The sequence below is a fragment of the Vanellus vanellus genome (genome assembly GCF_965231255.1).
Source record: "Vanellus vanellus genome assembly, chromosome: 12".
NCBI lineage: Eukaryota > Metazoa > Chordata > Aves > Charadriiformes > Charadriidae > Vanellus > Vanellus vanellus.
Genome location: NC_138917.1, coordinates 22,844,178 through 22,863,713, shown reverse-complemented (window position 1 = coordinate 22,863,713; position 19,536 = coordinate 22,844,178). Strand labels below are relative to the sequence as shown.

At 47.4% G+C, this 19,536-nt stretch overlaps 1 protein-coding gene across 1 annotated transcript; it reads left to right on the top strand.

Annotated features, from left to right (window-relative positions):
- Positions 1 to 336: 336 nt before the first annotated feature.
- Positions 337 to 18,987, top strand: TSNAXIP1 (translin associated factor X interacting protein 1; the record flags this gene model as incomplete). The annotated part of the gene is made up of 15 exons (XM_082489649.1): positions 337 to 357; positions 585 to 688; positions 2,006 to 2,129; positions 3,532 to 3,625; positions 7,752 to 7,948; positions 9,907 to 10,057; positions 10,865 to 11,034; positions 11,626 to 11,785; positions 12,061 to 12,191; positions 13,188 to 13,316; positions 15,343 to 15,504; positions 16,469 to 16,578; positions 17,384 to 17,507; positions 17,838 to 17,944; positions 18,744 to 18,987. The coding sequence occupies 15 exons, from the start codon at positions 337 to 339 to the stop codon at positions 18,970 to 18,972; spliced, it is 2,013 nt and encodes a 670-aa protein (XP_082345775.1). The 3' UTR covers positions 18,973 to 18,987.
- Positions 18,988 to 19,536: the final 549 nt, after the last annotated feature.

Sequence of the window (19,536 nt, the reverse complement as noted above, 5' to 3'; positions counted from 1 at the left end):
AATCTGTTCCTCAGACCTTATCTTTGTTATGTTCTGCACTGACACAAATTCAGCTGTTGGTTTTGGTGCAGGTCACCAACCTGCATTTAAAACTCATAATCTACAGGAGTTAACCCAGCTCAACGTGCGCTTGCTGTCACCCTCCCTCCAGTGCAAAACTCCCTAGTAGAAACAAGACCTCAGTCAAAGCTGTAATTTTGTATTTTGTCTGGATTAACACAAAATTCTGATTTGTTTATGTGATGCTTTATCTGCCAGGGGTCCCAGTGTAGACCAAGATACCATTTTTCATCCAAAGATGTGAACGCTTTCCCGCAATCATGTAATCTAGGCAGCATGAACGATAGCTACCAGGAGGTTGGTCAGCGGTGTTTAACAAATGGTACAAGTCTGGGAAGATGATTTCTTCAAAGAACAAAATAAGTTTGCTTGGTTTTTAGGTATGGTCAGTCCTGGCTGAGAAGAGTTTCAGGGTATGGCCCTTGTCTTTCACTGTATTGATTCTGGATTTTGGGTCTTTGTTGTGAGTTTGTAGAGCTTGGATACAGCAAAGGGATTTTTTTTTTTCCTTTCTATCTTTCCAGCTTTCTGCTCGAGGCCACTGGTCCACATGGCCGGCGTTTGCGTCTGGGCAGACCATCCTAAGGAATCACAGACCCTGCTGCACCCCAGAGGAGAGACAGTCTGAGTAAGCTCAGCCTGTGCTACTGGTTAAGTCACCAGGATTGCTGGAAGCAGGTTTTGAAAACTAAGACCTTACAGAGCAGAACCTCTCCCAGCATTAGTGAGGACAACGATGTCGGGTTACCCTACAAGAGTTCAGCACAACAGAGAAGACATTGTTGGTTCTGACTAGTAGCGCCACAGGAGATGTCAAGTATTTACGTAATAGGGAGTCACGCTTAGTATAAACATTACCATAAAATGCTATCATTTAATGATTCACTGACCGACATTATATAGGATGCTGTCAGGGCTCTGAGTGCATCAACAGGCTCTGCAAGCTCTTCTTCAGTCCTTGGTGTTTGGGTGCCTGGGCTGAAGGCTGGTTCTGATACAGCACAGCTGGGTAAACCTGGGACCGGATGGTGCAAAGAGCTGTGTGAGAAGACTTCACTCAGACTTGCTCACCTCTGGTTCTTGATGGAGCTATGGTGTAGCCATGTCTATCTTGTACCTTACTGCCCCTGGCCTGCTGACCTGACTTCCCAGCTTGGCATTGGACCTTCCTCATCGCTGTGGACTTGCCTGACCGTCACTGAACTACGGATGACCCTGGCTACCATGAAGGGACCTGCTCTGCTATTCTTATTCAAGTCCTGTGCCACTGTGCCCTGCTGGGCAGATCACTGTCCCTGGTTGCCTTGCTGTCACTCTGTGGGGTCCCAGCTCCCCTTGAGCCACAGGCAGCCAAACCCCCGGGGGCAGGGGAAGAGCCTGCACAGCCTGTTGGTGCAACTCAGGGCTCTAAGACTGCAGGACACAGTTGTGGATGATATAATAAGGATAGTTGCACTTTTTTGTTTTAGTTCTAGCTGGTTTTAATATGAAATATGCATGATAACATCCAGCAAAGGGACATTTGGCCTAGAACCTTCTGAGGAACCTAGAACCTCAGGAGGTGTAGTATGTTGTCGGATCTCTTTTCAAATGGCTGTCTTCCTTCATCCGTTCCAAATAGCGTAATTAGCATTTATTCTTTTCTGCCATAAAGAACCCATTTGCCTGCCTTTTTATATCAAAAAGCATTATGAAGTTCTTAAACTGAAGAATAGTAATAGCATGATGTCTTGAATTAGATTCCTGCTCCATCAACGAATTTTAAATAATTCATTGTATGCTTTGACAGAATATATATGTACTACAGTAAAAAACAAAGTTCTGCTGTGAAGCAATGGGCAGTAGGAAGAAAACCAAGATCCTTGAGCTGATTTATTATGAGTTCATTCTTATGTATGAGACACACATAACTCCATGCGTCCATTCTTTTCCTATGTCTCTGCAGCAAAAAACAGGCCCTTCTCACCGTTCCAAAGCCGCGATACTTGGAGCAACTGGAGTCCTACTTAAGGAAAGAGCTGCAGTCCCTTGATCTGACTAAAAAGAACTCTCAAGAACTGACGTTACAGGTCTGATACAAGGTTCTCTTGACTTGAAACTACCTGCTGAGATGGATCACTTAAATTGACCATCCAAAGGAAAAAAACTGATGAGAAGAGTAGGCACCTATGGGCCGTATTGGATAAGCGGGTTTGCAGCTCACATTAGAGGGCCTGCACAGAAAGCAAGTTATTTGTATGTTGGGTTGTTGTTTCCATGTTGGGTTTACATGTTCTTGGGTTGTTCGCATCTTCTTGTGTACTCCACATCCTCTATAACAGTCTCAATTTTCAAATCAAAGCCCAAGTCTTCAAAAAGACATGGTAATCTCAAATGGATGTGAAACAGAGTTTAGTCACTAAACTCCTGAAGATTCCTGTGTAAACCCATAAAGCAGCAAGTGTGTATGTTCCCAAATTTTCACTGCAAAACTTCTCATTTCTGAAGTTAGGTTTCTGCATGTGACAAGAAAGGCCTTTGTCATCTAGCTCTTGCCTAAGCCTAATCAGGATCCCCAAAATTCTTAATTTCTAATGGGTCTGATCCCGGGGGGTGTGTTGTGAGTGTTTGAGGGCCCACTTCATGGAAACACTGAGAACCACCACTTTAATCTTAAGCACAGATAGAGTAGGAGTGGGTATTCCTGTTTTTGTAACATCCTGCAATTAGAGCAGACTGTGGGAAGTTTGGATTTGATTTTCTCTGCACAAATGAATTCAAATTCTCGCTCCCAAAGGAATCCTGTAGTGATGGAGAAAGATAGAAGAGACTGGAGGGAAACGGAGTGACTAATGTCAAGAGAAAAGAGAGGTTTCATAAATGCGTCACTGCTTTGAAAATATTTTTACTGTCTTCCATGACATTTTTAATTGTATTTAATAGCAAGATACACTCAGAGAGAACATTCCTTATTGCTAGTGAAGCCTTCCCATGGCCCAGATTCACTATGGGAGTTTGACTATCCTCTCTGAACAAGTTTTGTTCTGCTGAGAAGGACAGCTGCAGAGAGACCCTCTCTGCTCTGCAGAGCTTGCCATTTCACTTAACAACATAGGCAACAGGAGCAGCAATATGACCTTGTTACCCATCTTTAACATCCGTATTGTTACATCCTCGAGTTCTAGTCTGCTCCGGCTGAGCAGTATCATATTTTGGAGCTGTGCCCTCTGCCAGCTTCTCTTTGGCCGCTACAGTCTTTGTTTGCTCTCCATCATGCTGTGGTGCCTATCAACAGGGGAGAGAACTCCACCTTCATATGAGGCATTTGGGATGGCGAACCAAAGGTGGAGAGACAAAATAAAACGTGGCAGCAGTATTATTATACTTACTCTTACTGTCATTGCATGCCGTTTGTGTTGGACAAAACAGCTATCTCTGAATTCTGAAAATCGTGCCACTGAATGTTTTCTCAAGCTCTCTTTCTTCTCTCAGCCCTACAGAGAGATCTTTGAATTCTTCATAGACAACTTCAAGACCTACAAGCCCTTGCTGTCAGCTATAAAGAATGAATATGAAGTTACCTTGGGTAAGCTCTTGGACTTTGACCTGTGGGGAAAAAACACTAATGAAGATATGTTCTTACAGAGCTTAGTTGTGTTGGATACATATGTACGATGAACAGCCTAATTAGATGCCAACTGATGAAGTTGTTGGAGGCCTTTTTTCCTATAATGTTGTAGATTTCTAGATTTAGATCTAAGATTTTTAGATACTTTTTTTTTTTTAAATCTTCATCACCACATAGTTCAGGCAACAGCAATGTCTCGAGGTTTTTCTGGGACAATTGCATTTCTCGTGGAGTGTATCGAACTAATATATTTGGATGCACTTGCACTGGTAACTTGAAGCTTGAATTACTGCCGAAGCAAGGCAGGGCAGAGAACTGAACTGGCTGTTCCCTGGCCATTCTTAGTGTGCTTTAAACTTTGCCTGGCATTCAGATGCCACTGCGATACCAGTACTTTGTAAACAATCACAGAGGGCTAGAAATAGACTGTAACCAGGAGCTCATTTCACACTGGGCCCGGAGCAGCTATCAAATGTCAACAGCTTTCTACTAAAACAGTCTCTTAGAGGATAGATATTGTTTATCCTGGTACCTGTTACCTGGACTACCTAATCACAGTCCCTCATTATAGACAAAAATATTTTGAAGGCACAGTAGCCTTCAATCAGGTGAATAAATCAATTCTAATCACTATATAAACCACATTTTTTAAAATCAGTTTCTTTCCAGAGCTCTTTAGTAGACATTTCTTTGCTTCAGCTCCCAGAGACATTACTGGTGTCCATCCTATACTGCTTTCTGAAGCTTTTTTTTTTTTTTAATTATTTTAAACATTTATTTACTGGCTTCTCCATATTCCTTGTGAATATGTGATATTTCCCTTTTTTTTTTTTCTTTGAAGTCTCTGGAGACCCAGCAAAATGTATCTTTTATGAGAGCTTTATTTTTTTAAATCAGCTGAATGCCAGTGAACCAGCATGCCAAGAATAAAATATATGGACTTTTTTTTTTTTTTTTTTTTTTAAGTTGGGATTGGGATCCTCCCACCTTTCTGTATGTTGAGGACTCATTTTCCTATTTACAGGTTTTACCTTGCCAATGAGGCTGGCATGACATCCATCCCCCGTCAGCTAAGGGTGTTGGATGGGGTTACCAGTAAGTAAGCTCCAGGCCTCCCTCCTCCCTGCCCAGCACAGCCATCAGCTCACCTGCCCGGCCAGGGAAGCAGTGAGCTCATCCAGCCCCTCACGGCCACAGAAACCATCCCACAGCCCCAGTCCTGCTGGTGCACTCCCACTGCTCGGGCTGCCCCAGCTCGCTGGGCACCTCTGCGGGCTGAGTCAACTCACCCAGCAAGAAAAACAAAAGACCGAGAGCTGCAAAGTTTCCTGTTGGTTTAGCGAGTTGAATTGCTCAAGAAAGTGTCTGTGCCAGGGAAGAGACAAAAGCAAGCGTCTGAGAGCAGAAAGAGTACAAAAGAAAGAGAAGAGGAAGGAAATTTACTGATTTGTAGAACTGTACTCCTAAATCTTTACCTTTATTCTTAAATTACTGTGCTTAGCAAAAACAACTTCTTTAAAATCTGTGAGATGTGGCCATTCTGAGGGCTCCTAACATCCCAATTTTATAGTCCCCTCACTACAGTGTTTGGAGTCATAAGGTGCAGCTTTGGAGCTGATAAATGAAACACTTTGCTTCGAGAGATGTCTCATCACTCCACCTGACATGCATGCTCCATCTAGAGCATTTCAGTTCCTTTTGAAACTGAAACCAAACCGCCTTTACCCCACAGCACTGTATTTCTCAGCCAACTGGCTGTTATCTCCGTAGTCTGATTTAGCTGCTTTGTCTTACTCTGGTTTTTCTACCCTAGTCGTAGATCCCGTACTAGCTTAGCCTATATGATGTTTAAGGTGCTCGCCACTGCACCCACTGCCGGAGCGGGTTCTCCCCTTGAATCTGCTAGCTTTACAACGTATTCCCAGTTCAGTCAGAATAATCTGGTTTACAAAAAAAAAAAAAAAACAAAACAAATCAAAAAAAGGTATTACATCCTAAAACTGTATATGTAGCTGCATCATTCTGGCAGCATGATGTCTAAGTACATGCATAGTTGAGCACGCAGAGCGGAGAAGGAGCAGCCCCTGATGGGAACAGGGATGTGCAGCCCGGACTGGCTGCTTGCAACCATTTGTCTTCTGCCAGAACTGGACGTACAGCTGCAGCTGTAGCTTCTTTGGGGGCTAAGGTTGTGCTGAGCCAGCACTGAGGTTTTGTTTCTGGAGTCAATCCACGTGAATGTGAAGGTACTAAGCAGAATTTGGAAAATAGCAGGGTGGAGGGGAGAGCCATCAAATCCCTACAGCCGTTACCCTGATCCTAGAGAAAGGTTATGTTGCTGGGAGCTCCTCCCAGACAAAGCTGAATGGCAGAGTAGGTCTTCCTGGTGAAGTTATCCACAGCTGAATCCACTTCTTGATTAAAATACTACTCAGGTTGTTGTGTCCACAGGGCCTTCACATTCACTCCTTTGTGGTGCTAAGGCTTCTGGTATGTGCGATTTGGTACATGCAGTGAGCTGCGCCCCGGCCTGAACGCTTTCCAAAGTGGGAGTATGTCTGTCCTTCCTTGGCATGGGGAGAGTTTGGAGAGGTCATCAGAGAGCTAACGTTCTCGGATGGCACTGGCCAAGGTCCGCTCTACAAAATAATCACTCTGGTGGCTAGCAAGTTGTGGTTTAACTTCTGACATACTAGGCAGGTACAATTAAAAATATTGTCGCGCTTAATTTAAAGGGGTTTGCTTGTCGTCAGGAGTCAGTTGTGAAACACTGAAACTACACCTCAAAACAAGTTTGCTGAAGTTTTAACAAGGTCACACTGAGCAACCAAAGAGCCCAGTGGCAGAATCCCTGTGCTAGTGCTCTAATTTTTGTCATCTCTCGTCCTGATACAAGTAGCATAGTGAAAGAGTTTTGCAAAACCTTTGGTACAGTTATAGCATGGGAAGGAAATGCACACCCAAGTATAATACAAAAAGTAGTTCCTGTTCTTAGATTTATGTATGCGTTTTAACTTTTAAAAATGCAAAATCTGTTGCATAGTATTTGTACATAAATACTAATACCAGGTTGTATTGATGAGATAAAAAACTCCCAAGTCAGATTATTCAGCATCCACCAGCATTTCTATCCTCCTGTTCAGGAGAGGGAGTGAACAGTTTTGATTGCTGAATAATGCCATTATTCACAAACAAAATGAGGTTTGCTCACAGCCTCATTTGAACCACACCATATCCTGTCTTTGATCATTTTATTCTGCTGGTGGAATTCCATCTAGTCAGAAAAACAAGCCTCCACACCAAGGAGGTGACATCAGACAGAATTCTACCCTGTAACTAGGACGTGGGACCCGAGCCAAGTACTGTCACTAGGTTCCTCAGGTAGATATCTTTAAGAAAAATGTTCAAGTCCAAGGGGAAATAGCTGTAAGTGAAAAGCTCACGCTACAGCAGAGGAAGCCAAGAAGAGCATGAGTTCGTTACTAGATGTACTGAAGAGAAAGGCAAAGAAGAGAGGTCAAGGCATACCTAAAAAGAGGGGAGAGTGAGTAGACAATAGATTTGTATCAAAAAGGTTGCGTGAGACCATACATTTGGAGACAAGAAAGCACATGGAAGTTCATGAAGAGTGTGCCTCCAGAAAAGAGGCTATATTGCTAATTACCAGCTGTCTTTAGCCCCATATGCTTCCTGTGCTCAAATGGTGACACCTTCCATCCTAGCGAAACGTGATGAAGCTATCAGTGCTCGTTATATCTTATCAAAACCTTAAGTGCTCAAGAAAACAAAATAAAATACTGTTCCTCCTTTGTTTTCCAAACCAGGATAAATAGCATGAGCTCAAATCAGAAACCCTTCTGTAACAATCCTTATGAAGTTCACGTGCACAGCTGGATAAACAACGGATATAATCCCACAAGATACTCCTCCCAGTCCTTAGGCACTCACCAGGCCAAGCCGTAAAAGCTCCGTGTTCAGTCCCGCTTCCCACCAGCACTGTTTTGGGGTTGAATATCCAATGGCCCAGCCGAGTAAAATTCAGGCTTTGTTGCTCACGCTGAGAACTCACCTCTGCTTTCTTTAGCTCATCAGAAGAAGACAATTCGTGCCCTCGAGCCCCTGAAGGCTATGATCACAACTGTGTCTGAGGAGTGCACCCAGCGGATACTGGCACTGCAGGAAAAGGAGAAAGATGAAATAAATATGTTAAAGCAAGAGAAACAACATTTGTTAAAGTTCATTGACAACATGAAGGAAGAAAAGAGTTCTCTTCAGACTCAGGTAAATTAGACAATGATGGGTCAAATGTTTTCCAGCTTCAGCTGGATGCATTTTGTACCTCTGATCTCTTACCTCTCAGGTTCTCATCCTTTGGTGCCAGTAGAAGTTCTGGAACATCTGGCACGGTAGTGATGCTGCATCTCGGCCAGCTCCAGAGAATATCCTGTTCCCTTGGGACAGGCTGTCCTGCCACTGTCAGAAGCCTTCGCTTGTACCTCGTCCCATCTGGCTCTTGCACAGTCACACTGGAAGGGGGCAGGAAATAAATATCTTTGTAGTACTAAGTTCTTAAATTCTTAGTTAAAAGTACATGCGCTCTTTTACAACATTGTACCCTTCACATGTTTAAATCTGTATCGTTCATCTTGCTGCCAGTGGAGTCGCATTGATATCTATAGGCAAGATTAGTTGTCTTTCCAATTTAAATTACCACTTTACACAGTTCTCAAATGGTTTCAGCTACTCGGGCTGAAATGATACGACTGTTGAGCAACAAGAGCAAGGCTGCTGCATGAGGAGGGACAAGCCAGGAGCTGAGGGTGACTGCAGCACAGCCAGAGCCCCACCGACCAGGGCACAGTCTCACAGCTCCACCAAAGGTGCTGGTAGCAGTGGTCCTCAGCAGTTCCCTATGAGGCAGTTAAGCCGAGAGTCCACCTGTGGTGGAGTGGAGGAAGCAATCACTCAGGAGCAGTGGCAGATAGGGCCAGAGTCAGGACTTGGAGACAAAACTGCAATGGACATTCAAAGGGGTCTATCCAGGAGAAGAGCTACCTACAACATCAGTCCAAGGTCCAGTCAGGGCGCAGAGACAGGACTGGCGGTAGATACACCTACAGCGTAGTTCAACAAAGACCAAAAGCCTTGGCCTGAGCTTAAACAGAGGTCCTCGGCTGTGGGCAGACGGTGCGTGGGTGGAGGGTCCCGCTGGGGCTGATCAGGACAATCAAGGCTCACGGGGCCCTGACAGCTCCTGCAGCTAATTCAGGAAGTATCAAATAAGTGTTGGCTGGAAGGAAACATGTAGAGTCTCCAGCCCAACCAGCCATATGAAGCAGAACTATCACCTACATTATATCAGATCAGCCATGAGCTTGTCTCATACGAGTTTTGAGATCCACCCAGAACAGTGATCCTCCACCTGCCTGGGCAGCCTGTTTCAGGGTTGTATCATCCTTCTGGTGAAAAACGAGCAGGCGGAAGAAACAAATTGGCCTTGTCACACAGCAATTCTGCTGCAGTCAGAGGTGTGATAACACCATGAGGAACTCTGCCTGAACTTGCTTTCCTCCACTAGTTTAAGTCCCAGGTTTAAGTTATAAAGGTGAAGAAGAACAAGCTTCAGGACAGACTATGTTGGCTCCTTATTCACCATTTCTGTCACCAGTTCCAGTGGAGTAAGTTGATAAGAGTAGCAGCATTTTTGTCTCCTGTGTCACCAGCAACAGGGACAGAATAAATTGCTGGAAGGTTTTCTAGATACAGGCTTACAACAGAGCCCAGAGAAGCTGTAGCTGCCCCATCCCTGGAGGTGTTCAAGGCCAGGTTGGACGGGGCTTTGAGCAGCCTGGGCTGGTGGGAGGTGTCCCTGCCCAGGGCAGGGGGGGTGGAACTCGATGATCTTTAAGGTCCCTTCCAACCCAAACCATTCTGTGATTCTATGAAATGATGTAACTCAGGTGATGAAACGTTTATAATTCAGTCTCTGGAAGGCTAAACACTCCGATGGAGCACCCTTTTGCACACTATATCCGAGTTTGAACTCTTCTGTTGTATTTCATCCGGTCCATCCTTTTCTACAGTCTTCTCTTGTGCGCACTCTCCTGCTCCAGTTTGTCCCATTTCGCTTCCATTATCCCACTCTCTGCTCCTTAATTTCTGCTCTAGACCCAGCAAACCAGTCCGAGAGTTCCCACTGATGCTACGCTCCTGACAGTTCAAGCCTCTGTTTCCTGCAGGTGGAACATCTGCAGACAAGCGTAGCTGAGGAGTATGCTCGCTATCTCAACGAGTACGGTGCCCGCAAACTGCTTCTGGCAAAACTGAACGATACACATAATGAACAGCTGGACATGATACGTCGCCAAGCCCAAGGTAGAGTGGAGCTCTGTAAGAACCTGTCCGGCACAGAGACTCAGATGCACACACGTGGGTGCAGCGTTGTGGGAAAAGTTCAGAGTAGCTCTGAAATATCTTCAGATATACTTTGATTCATGAAAGAAGTTAGACAAATTCAGGGACACAGAGGTCATAAACAGGTAGAAAAGGAATAGGCAGGGAGGTACCTATTAGTCTGATCTGATTCACTAAATCATTGCTTGTCGTCTTGTACGCTCCTGCTTAGCACAATAGATCAGTTGAAGGCAGGAGCTGCCCAGTGCAAAAGTTCCTTATGTTTTTTGACTCTGGTGCCAACCGTCAGCATGTCTTACCCAGCCACAGCTGCCAGCTTCGTGCCTGTCCACAAAGATGGACAAAACTGCTGAAATCCAGGTGTCACAAACACCCGGCACAGGGGTTACTCGTGGCGGTAGGGACCCTTTCGGTACCTGATCTCTGCTGATCCATAGTTGGGTCACAGGCACTCATAGCGCTACTGCTTCTTACTCGCTGGCTGTAGCCATTGCATCTCCTAAGGCTCTCCCCACCTGTGGTCCTTCCCGTTCATCAAAACCAAGCCTGAGCCTTTGAATACGTATGTGTGCATGGGAGAGGAGACAAGACAGCAGGGGGGGAATGTGAACACTGCAGTGTACTCCTGCACTTGCGGTTCCTTAATAATAATACAGTCTACACCCGTTCAGCTCTTCCCGACACTTTGTAGGGTTATGTGGTCTAAAAGCTTAGTAGATGATTTAGAAAACTACAACTGCAATTTTGCTGTCGTGGACTTTCATCAATGGCTGTTGTTTAAAGATGTCAAGGGTGAAGATGTGGTGAAGTTAACTTTGGCATTAAAGGTAGCTCGGCAGGACCTCACGAAAGCCCAGGTGAAGCTGAACACAATGATAGCAGACTACGGAGATGTTGTGCCCAGGAGAGATTTTGAGTCACTGGAGAAAAAATACTCTGATTTACTTCAGGAGGTGAGCATGAGCTCCTAATTTACATAAATACAAACATAACATGCTGCTTCAGTGTTCAGGTTGGGATAGGGACTCAGTAAGCCTAGAGCTCACATAAGGGCATTCCTTTGTTCTTTGTACGTGAAATACATGAAAAGCCACTGCCCCAAAAGGTCCTTATCTGTTGGAATCTCAAACTGTCAGAGCACTCAAAACCATCACAAATATCAGGTTTAACAGAGTTAACTCAGTTAACCATAAAAGCAATACTGGCCTGCAGACCAGCAAGAGCCCACAGCTTGAGATCATATATGTAAATAAATGAACTAGGTTCACCTCACATACATTGCACAGCTTTGCCCGAACAACGGCTGACTGAAAATGCTGCTGGGCTACTAACGGTTATCTAGCTGGGTTTTTGCCTTTTCCAGTAGTACTAAATGGCTCCTTTAGCCTACTGGAACTCCAAGGTCATCAAACCCAACGATGGGGCTGTCCCTGCCCCGTATGTCTATGGGCTACACTGCCCCCTCACCTGGGCTGTCTGAAGACAACAGAAATTTTCTGTTACTCTGGTCGGTTTGTTGCAATCCTCCTTTCTGTGTCCTTTAGATGAAGACTCTGCGGAAGGATTTTGATTGGCTCCATAAGGAATATGAAACACTGCTGGAAATCCACAGAGAGACCGCAGAAGAGCGAGACAACTTCTGCGCTGAACTCCAGCGAGTTCAGCACAACTGCACGCCCCGGCCAAACTGGGCAAAGTGTTCAGGTGCCAAATGTATTCTGTAGTGGTTGGCTTAAGGCAGCTCATCTTTAAACGCTTTGCTTTGCTGCGTTTCTTACCTGCAACACCCCATTTCCTCCTGGGCTTATAGGCAGTGGCCTGAGAGGGAGGAGCTTGCAGGGTATTCCATTTTGCCTTAGGCATTTTAGGAGACAAACTAGATGTCTCGAGATCTGTATCTATCATGGGATTTGCACAACACCAGCATGCGTGGGTGCATTCTCCTCTTCTAGCATCTCAGTGTCTTTTTGCTGTTGCAGAGGCGATTCCTGGGGGAGCTGAGCGGTGGGGCTGTCTGGCTGCGGGGAAGACCAGCGAGCAGCTCGTGGATGTGCTTCTGGAAGAAATAGGAACAGGAGCACTAAAAGAGATAAACGTCTTCCCTGGATGGGTATGTGCGAGCTTTCTTCTCTGCTTGTTTCCACTGCGATTAATTGTTAATAAATATCCATTAGGAAGGTGGGAGAATTGCTTTCCTGGCTGGTGTCTTCAATATTCACTTTCCCATTAGTGTAACCACTGAAAAGTTTAAAGCTAGGAACCCTCAGGTGCAATAGAAAAGCTGAAACAGAGCGAGCATACTGAAGACACAGCTGAAGCACCATACTTTACAATGATGCCACGTGAATCACCAGACAGGCAGGTATTACTAGAGGCCTAGAGCCCCTTACTAATGCCGCACTATGTGGCTGAGGCACATTAACAGCTTCCTGCTGCTGATAAGCCTCGTCCTTCTGCCCTGTCCCTCCCCCCGGCAGTGGCTGCAGCAAAAGGGAAGAATCCAGCAGAGCAGTATTCGTTTTTTCACTGGTTAATTCTCTGCTGATGAGATGAACTCAGACAAAGCACGAGAGTGACTAAGTAGCGAGACTACATAGTACAGAATGACTCCTTTTCATGGCATGGGGAAGTTCATTCTACTCACATTGTCCCATTGCACTGCACCCCAGCACGTGGGGGAATCAGGAAACGATACAGGGACAAGGACACGTCACAAGGGTTCTCCACATCATACCAAGCATTGCTGTGTCCAAAGGTTTTCTCAGGGACAGAGCAGCATTTCTTTGGTCCTTCAACAGCTCTTCCTCAGCCTTTCCAGAAACTTGAACTGTTTGCCCTGCCATTGCTGGAAGATGTTTCCAAGGAAGATCTTTCCTCTTCTATTTTTGCTGGGAAGAACCTCTCGCACAATCCCATTTTGTCCACCCTGGAGCACTTGAGACACACTGCAGAGCTGCTGACAGATGTGTTTTATAGGACTGGGAACAAGATCCACAAAATGACTCATTTTAATGGCTTTAGATGCCGATAACGTGCCTTTGGTGCTGCATCGCTGCCAGTGAGGCAAATGCCTTACCTGTGTCTGTGTTCCTCTTCTGTTACTTAGGGCAAAGGTGACGATATTCCTGTGTACCTGAGGCATGAAGGTGAAGTCAAGAACAAAAAGCTGACTAAGAAGGATGTGGTCAACATCCTAAAGGATGTCTGGAAGGAGAAAATTGCACTAGAAGAGCAGGTTCGTCCCATTTTCCTTCTCCACAAACAGCCTACGCTGTGACAGTCGGGCCCATTTGGGAAGACAGGGTCTCACCCCTGTCCTGTCTGGTGTTGCATCTGGATCGAGCTGCATGAAACATTGTGAGAACAAACCACTTCAGTTGGCAGTAATCCCGTGCCTGCCAGGGCTCCCCAGGGATCCGACTCGTGGATTAGGACAGTGTCACGTGGATAACTGGTATAGCTCCATCCCAGGCCAAAGAGGCTTCTCCTGCCAGCCCTGCTCCCGGGACAGCTGAGTGTTCACAGAGCAGGTGATGCCCAGCCACCACTGTGAATTCAGAGGCATTTGGGAAACCAGAAGTCACCCCTGGTTGCTTTGATGTCCAGGGCTGTCAACTGCAGTGGTCCAGCAGCTGGCGCAAGAGCATTGAAGCTGTCAGTGAAGACTCCTCCAGAAGGCATGGTAACCAGCGGAGGAACCACTGCAGTTACCCTGAGCCGAATCAGCCACACTCAGGACCACAAAGATGCTGCGAGGGCTGGAGCACCTCTCCTATGAGGACAGGCTGAGAGAGTTGGGGCTGTTCAGCCTGGAGAAGGCTCCAGGGAGACCTTGTAGGGGCCTTCCAGTACCTAAAGGGCCTACAAAAGAGCTGGGGAGGGACTTTTTCCAAGCGCATGTAGTGACAGGACAAGGAGGAATGGCTTCAGACTGGAAGAAGGCAGATTTAGATTAGAAATATCTAAGGAAGAAATTTCTCACTCTGAGGGTGGTGAGCCCCTGGCACAGGTTGCCCAGAGAAGCTGTGGCTGCCCCATCCCTGGAGGTGTTCAAGGCCAGGTTGGACGGGGCTTGGAGCAACCTGGGCTGGTGGGAGGTGTCCCTGCCCAGGGCAGGGGGGTGGGACTTTAAGGTGATCTTTAAGGTCCCTTCAAACCCAAACCATTCTGTGATTCTAAGACCTTGGCTAGATTGACTGCTGCCATTCTGGGCTGTGATGGTGCTCTGCAGACCGGCATGCAATCGTGACTATTCAGTGTCTGGTCTTAGGTGGTGGAAACCTTGGTGACACCTCTGCGGCCAAAGCAAGGCCAGAGTTTTATTGCTGGGTTGATTTTAACCCATGTCATCCAGTCATTAAACTCCGTAGTGTTTGTGCCCATGCAAGAACAGGTGTCACTCCGGTAAAATGAGGAGCAGGGGCAAAATATAGTTTATATTGATAAATGAATAAATATAAAAGTGCTTTGGTTTTGTTACATAAAAACCCAAAGAATTTCCCCTTCTTTGTCCAGAGTGGGGTAGGAGTGACAACTGGAGGCCAGAGGGGTGAGGTGTGTGTTCTCTGCTAATGCAGATGTTATGGGTTGCCTGTCTGGGGCAATACAAGACTCAAAAAGAGAATAAAAGTGGCCGTTTAATTCTTCCTACGTTAGGCACAAGTATGATACCATCTCCTCGGGTACTGGGCAAGCCCTGTTAACGGTGCCTCAGTCATATGAGAGCAACTTGAGGGAGGCAGAGTCACTTTACAGATTTCTTCTCTTGAGCTAGAAGCCTAGAAACATCTCTGAGATCAGCCCTAAATGGCTTAATGTTTTCTACAGCAGCTGTCTTTGTACTTACAGCTCGCTTTCCTGGGCAAATAGGGTTGCTGCTATCGCTGTCTGGCTCTACTGTTCTCCAATAACTGCTTCCATGTCTCTACCCGTGAGCCAAGTGCAGCTGAGTCTGACAGAAGGGCAGTGCCTCACAGGCAGCAAGTTCCTGCAGATTTCACAAAAACGGGCAGGAGAAGAGAGACTTTATCAGTGGTCTCAGCAACAGAAGAGCTTCACTGTAAACTTACCCACATTTAGAGAACAAACTTGGGAGAGACGTTTTGAAGGCTCTAATGACGAGGAAGACTCCAGCCAGCACTAGTGCTGTGTTAGCACTGTGCGAGATCCCCAAAAGACAGACACCTGTACACAAACAGTTAGAATCAAATGGGCAGATTTAGTTCTGCTGCTTATGGGAGTTACTCACTTGTTATCCGCAGACGGGGAAGCGATCCAGTCTGCCCGAGTTCTTTCTCAGCTACCTCCAGAAGAAGTACGGAGATGCCGCTGCTATGGAATGGTCTTACACCCTCTACGAGAACATGAGGCGCTGTCGATCGAACCATGTCCTAAGCTCATTCTACGACATACTCACCGGGAAGGTAAGCAACCCGCAGCCCAACACCGCACCTCTGCCCAGACATCCCTGGTGTGACAGGCAGCAGGCAAGGCAAGCGTTCCTCTGCAAAGCAGCTTCACCTCCCATTCCTTCCCCTGGGAAGCTGCACCTTCTCCTGAGAATAAAAGTAAACACGAGAGAAAGGAATCCTGTCCATGCAAGACACGGCAGGCTCTTACTGCTCCCAACAGAGCCTCTAGAAGACCTCATTTCTCCCAAACACCTTGGTCACATTGTATCTGCTCTCTCCAATGAGAGGCCTTCTATTTGCAACACTTCCATACACACCTCCCTCTCTCAGTAGGTCTTTCCTGACTCACAATCTGTCCCTGTGCAGTTTGTGAAGATCAGGACATAGTCTCTGAACTGCAGCGCTGTGCGGGCCCTGGCAGCCTTGCTCCCTGCTCCCCAGCACCACATCAGAGCTGGAGAGCTTCAGCTACACGGCCACATCGTTCCATCTCCGGCAAAACAAAGACATGTCGCCCCCCCGGGTCCTCTTATATTTGTGTCTTGCTTGGAAATGGAAAAGGGGCTGGGACCAAGTCCAGCTATCCAGGCAGGGAGGTCACTGCCGTTCTGGGGGATCCAGGGAGTGCGTCTGCACCTGGGGGTTTGACAGCCATCCCAGATGCGCAGGGGCGAGCCTCTGCCCCGCGCCCCCGACACACCATCGGGGCCATTCTCACCATCTGCCCTCAGAGCTCCTGCACGTGACAGCAGGAAAACTGCTCTGCAGCAGGTTGTTCAACGAGAAGCCACTGTGAACAGCCACCCCGCAGGCCGCTGTGTCACTTGCGTAATTGTTTGGAAATCACTGAAAGCCCCTCCAGGAAAAGTTGCTTTAGAAGCGAGCACAGTCCTTTGGCAGTTTTGCTTCCCTCTTGAAGGCGGTCCAAGGGACAGACGGGGCAGTTGCTCACCTGTGAACCTTCCCTGTTTCACAGGTAGGTGAAGAACAGTACCACCGCCAGAATCGGCTCATTTCCAACCTGCGAGAGGAGCTGGCTGCCCGCGACAGCGCCCACAGCGGAGCCCTGACCAGCGAGCGGTTCAGGCAAGAGGCCGACTGTTGCCCACTGGGCTCTGCCCACGTCTGGCGCACGTCAGATGTTGTGATACGCTGCTTTGCTTGTCTGCCAGCACAACCGGGAGAGGCTTTTCTCTCTTTTAAACTCCTGTATCGACTCCGTTAACCTCTGCATTAGGTTTAGACCAATGTCAATGCTGCAGCTTTCCAGCAGTGCCGCTGAAGAGCACTGGGAGCGGACATGGGGTGCTTTGCACGTGCGGTGGGCCGGGCTGGCAGCCCCTGCGCCCTGCCCCGCTCCCTGCGGGGACACAGGACCCTGCCCAGCGCTCCCATGAGCTCCCACAATAGGTCACAAAGCATTCCTGTGAATTTTGCTAGGGGTGCAAGGTTTGTCAGTCTTCTCCCAGTCAATCAACCGGCTGTGCCCTCATCAGTGATACGCTACATACAGCGGTTCTTTGGGCTGTGGCACAGAAGAGAAGCACCAGCCACTTCCAGCACCGAGCTGGAGCACAGTTCTGGCACAGACACACTAACCAATTCGGTCTGGGCCACCACATTGCATTCAGAGTTTGCCATGTAGCTCAGCATCCAGCGCTCACCTGAGTCTGAAGCTCTGCTGAAAGCTTCACCCTTGTTTTGGTGTCTGAAGGTGCAGGAGGTTCTCAAAATGTGTTTCCTATGAGAACAATGAATTTTTGAAGATCTGGCCCATGGAATACATGTATCCTCTGGTAGCCTAAAACGCAGCCAGCCACACTGGCAGTGGCGAAGTGCTCGTACTGTAACAGCACACACACTCCTGCCCGTGTTGCCTGTCTCCATACAGCACGGCGGTGAGAGAAGCTTTTCCCCTGAAAAGGAACAAGTCAATCCAAGAACTAGTCGACGCAAGCCGGTACGAGCTGGACAGCACTGACGACCTCATCAACTATGTATCCTTATTCAAAGAAGTAAGATTATGTTACTTAAGTTTTCCTTTCGATTCACATTAAGCCTAATTTAGGGCTTAAATTCGTTTTATCAGACTAACGAGGTTCACCAGACTAGCAAAGTTGCAGTGCCCACCACAAGCTGTAACACCCGAAGGCCGTCTCCAAAAGACGGCAACACAAGCTCGTGCCTTTTCTACGATAGGAGTTTTTCCATATTCTTTCTCTTCATTTCCACTTTTCACAGGGAAATTCCATTTCTAGGGGAGCTGAGTTATTTTAATACGCATTGAGGGGCAGTTCCAGACTGGAACATGCGTTCAGTGCTAACGCACCTGTAATATCTTTCAGGATGAGGAGGGGAACGCCGCACCTTTCGTTGCGAAGCTCAGGAGCCAGTACGTCAGGGAGAAGCGGGAGTACCTGAGGCAGCTGAAGAACAAGCTGGGAGATTTAACGTAAGTCTGGAGGGAAGGGGCCGATGGGGGACAGCAGATGGGGACAGAGGAGCGCATGGCCAGCGCAGGGGCCTCCTGCACTACGGAAGACCCCGGCTGTGCATATCGCAGTAAATACTGAAACCTGGCTGAGCCCAGCTCTACAAAACACGGCACAGCCCCAGTTCCTGACCCAAAGGGCCTGGATATGGCTGGCAGCAAGTAGAGTAGATTGGTTGTACCAATAATCCCCCTGCAGTACCTGAAGTCTCATGTCTCGACAACTCCTCAGCTCTCCAAAACCAGCAGATAAAATCCTGTATATCCTCAGAGGTTGGTTCTGAGGAGTGGGGAGAGCGAACAGGACTGACAACTGCCAATTTAAAGAAATAATTCCCACCTCTAAACAAGATAAACAAGAGGCAGTTACGGCATTAGGAAAAAAAGTGTGATGCCAGGCACCGAGCGCTGAGAACACCGAAGGTGGGTAGATGCCCGTGAAGTCCTGTCCGACGTGGGCACCAAATTAGCAAAGGAAAATGTAGTTCTGTAACAAAGGATATCACAGTGCACAAGAGAGCGAAATTAAGGTCTTCCCAGGTTATCACAAATCTAACAGTTCCTAACTTCTGTTCAGTTTGAAAGCTTGTGCTGAGCAGTCTTTATTACGCGCATATTTACTAAACAAAAGGTTACTAGTGGAGGCAGAGATGATGATATTGAAAGACAGCTCTGCTCTGGGTTTCAAGCAGCATGGATTCTCATGGTGACACAAATAAGTAAGCGTTCCTTTGGCAGTGACCAAGTTGTTTTTGAACAGAGAGGTGAAGGCAGACGATCTGAAGACCGCCTTCCGCGCGATCAATCCTGATATTGATGATCAGACGCTGGACACCTACATTGGCCTGGCTTACCTGGCCCGGAGTGAAGAGGCAAACCAAGGAGCGGTGCCTGTGGAAACGGCACTCGAGAGACTGCTCGCCGGAGACGTGAGACGAGTAGGGCCCTCACCCAGGGAGGGAAGCACGAGAGGCTTTGAAGGAGAGTAAGCAGACTTGTGGTGTTATGAATAAATGGACCGTTTCACAGAATCCCAGACTGGTGAGGGTGGGAAGGGCCCTCTGGAGCTCCCCCAGTCCCACCCCCCACCAGAGCAGGGGCACCTCCAGCAGTGGCACAGGACACCTCCAGGCTGGTTTGGAATGGCTCCAGAGTGGGAGACTCCCCCCCTCTCTGGGCAGCTGTGCCAGTGCTCTGCCACCCGCACAGCAAAGAAGTCCCTCCTCGTGTTGAGATGGAACTTCCTATGCTCCAGTTTGTGCCCGTTCCCTCTTGTCCTGTCACTGGGCACCACTGACAAAAGACTGTTCCCATCCCCCCGCACCCTCCCTTGAAGGATTTATAAGCGTTGATAAGATCCCCCCTCAGTCTTCTTTTCTCTAGCCTGAAAAGCCCCACGTCCCTCAGCCTTTCACAGAATCACAGAATCTCCTAGATTGGAAAAGACCTGTAAGATCGTATAGTCCAGTCATCAACCTAACACTGATGAGCCCACTGCTAAACCATGTCCCTCAGCACTATATCTACATGACCCTTAAATACCTCCAGGATGG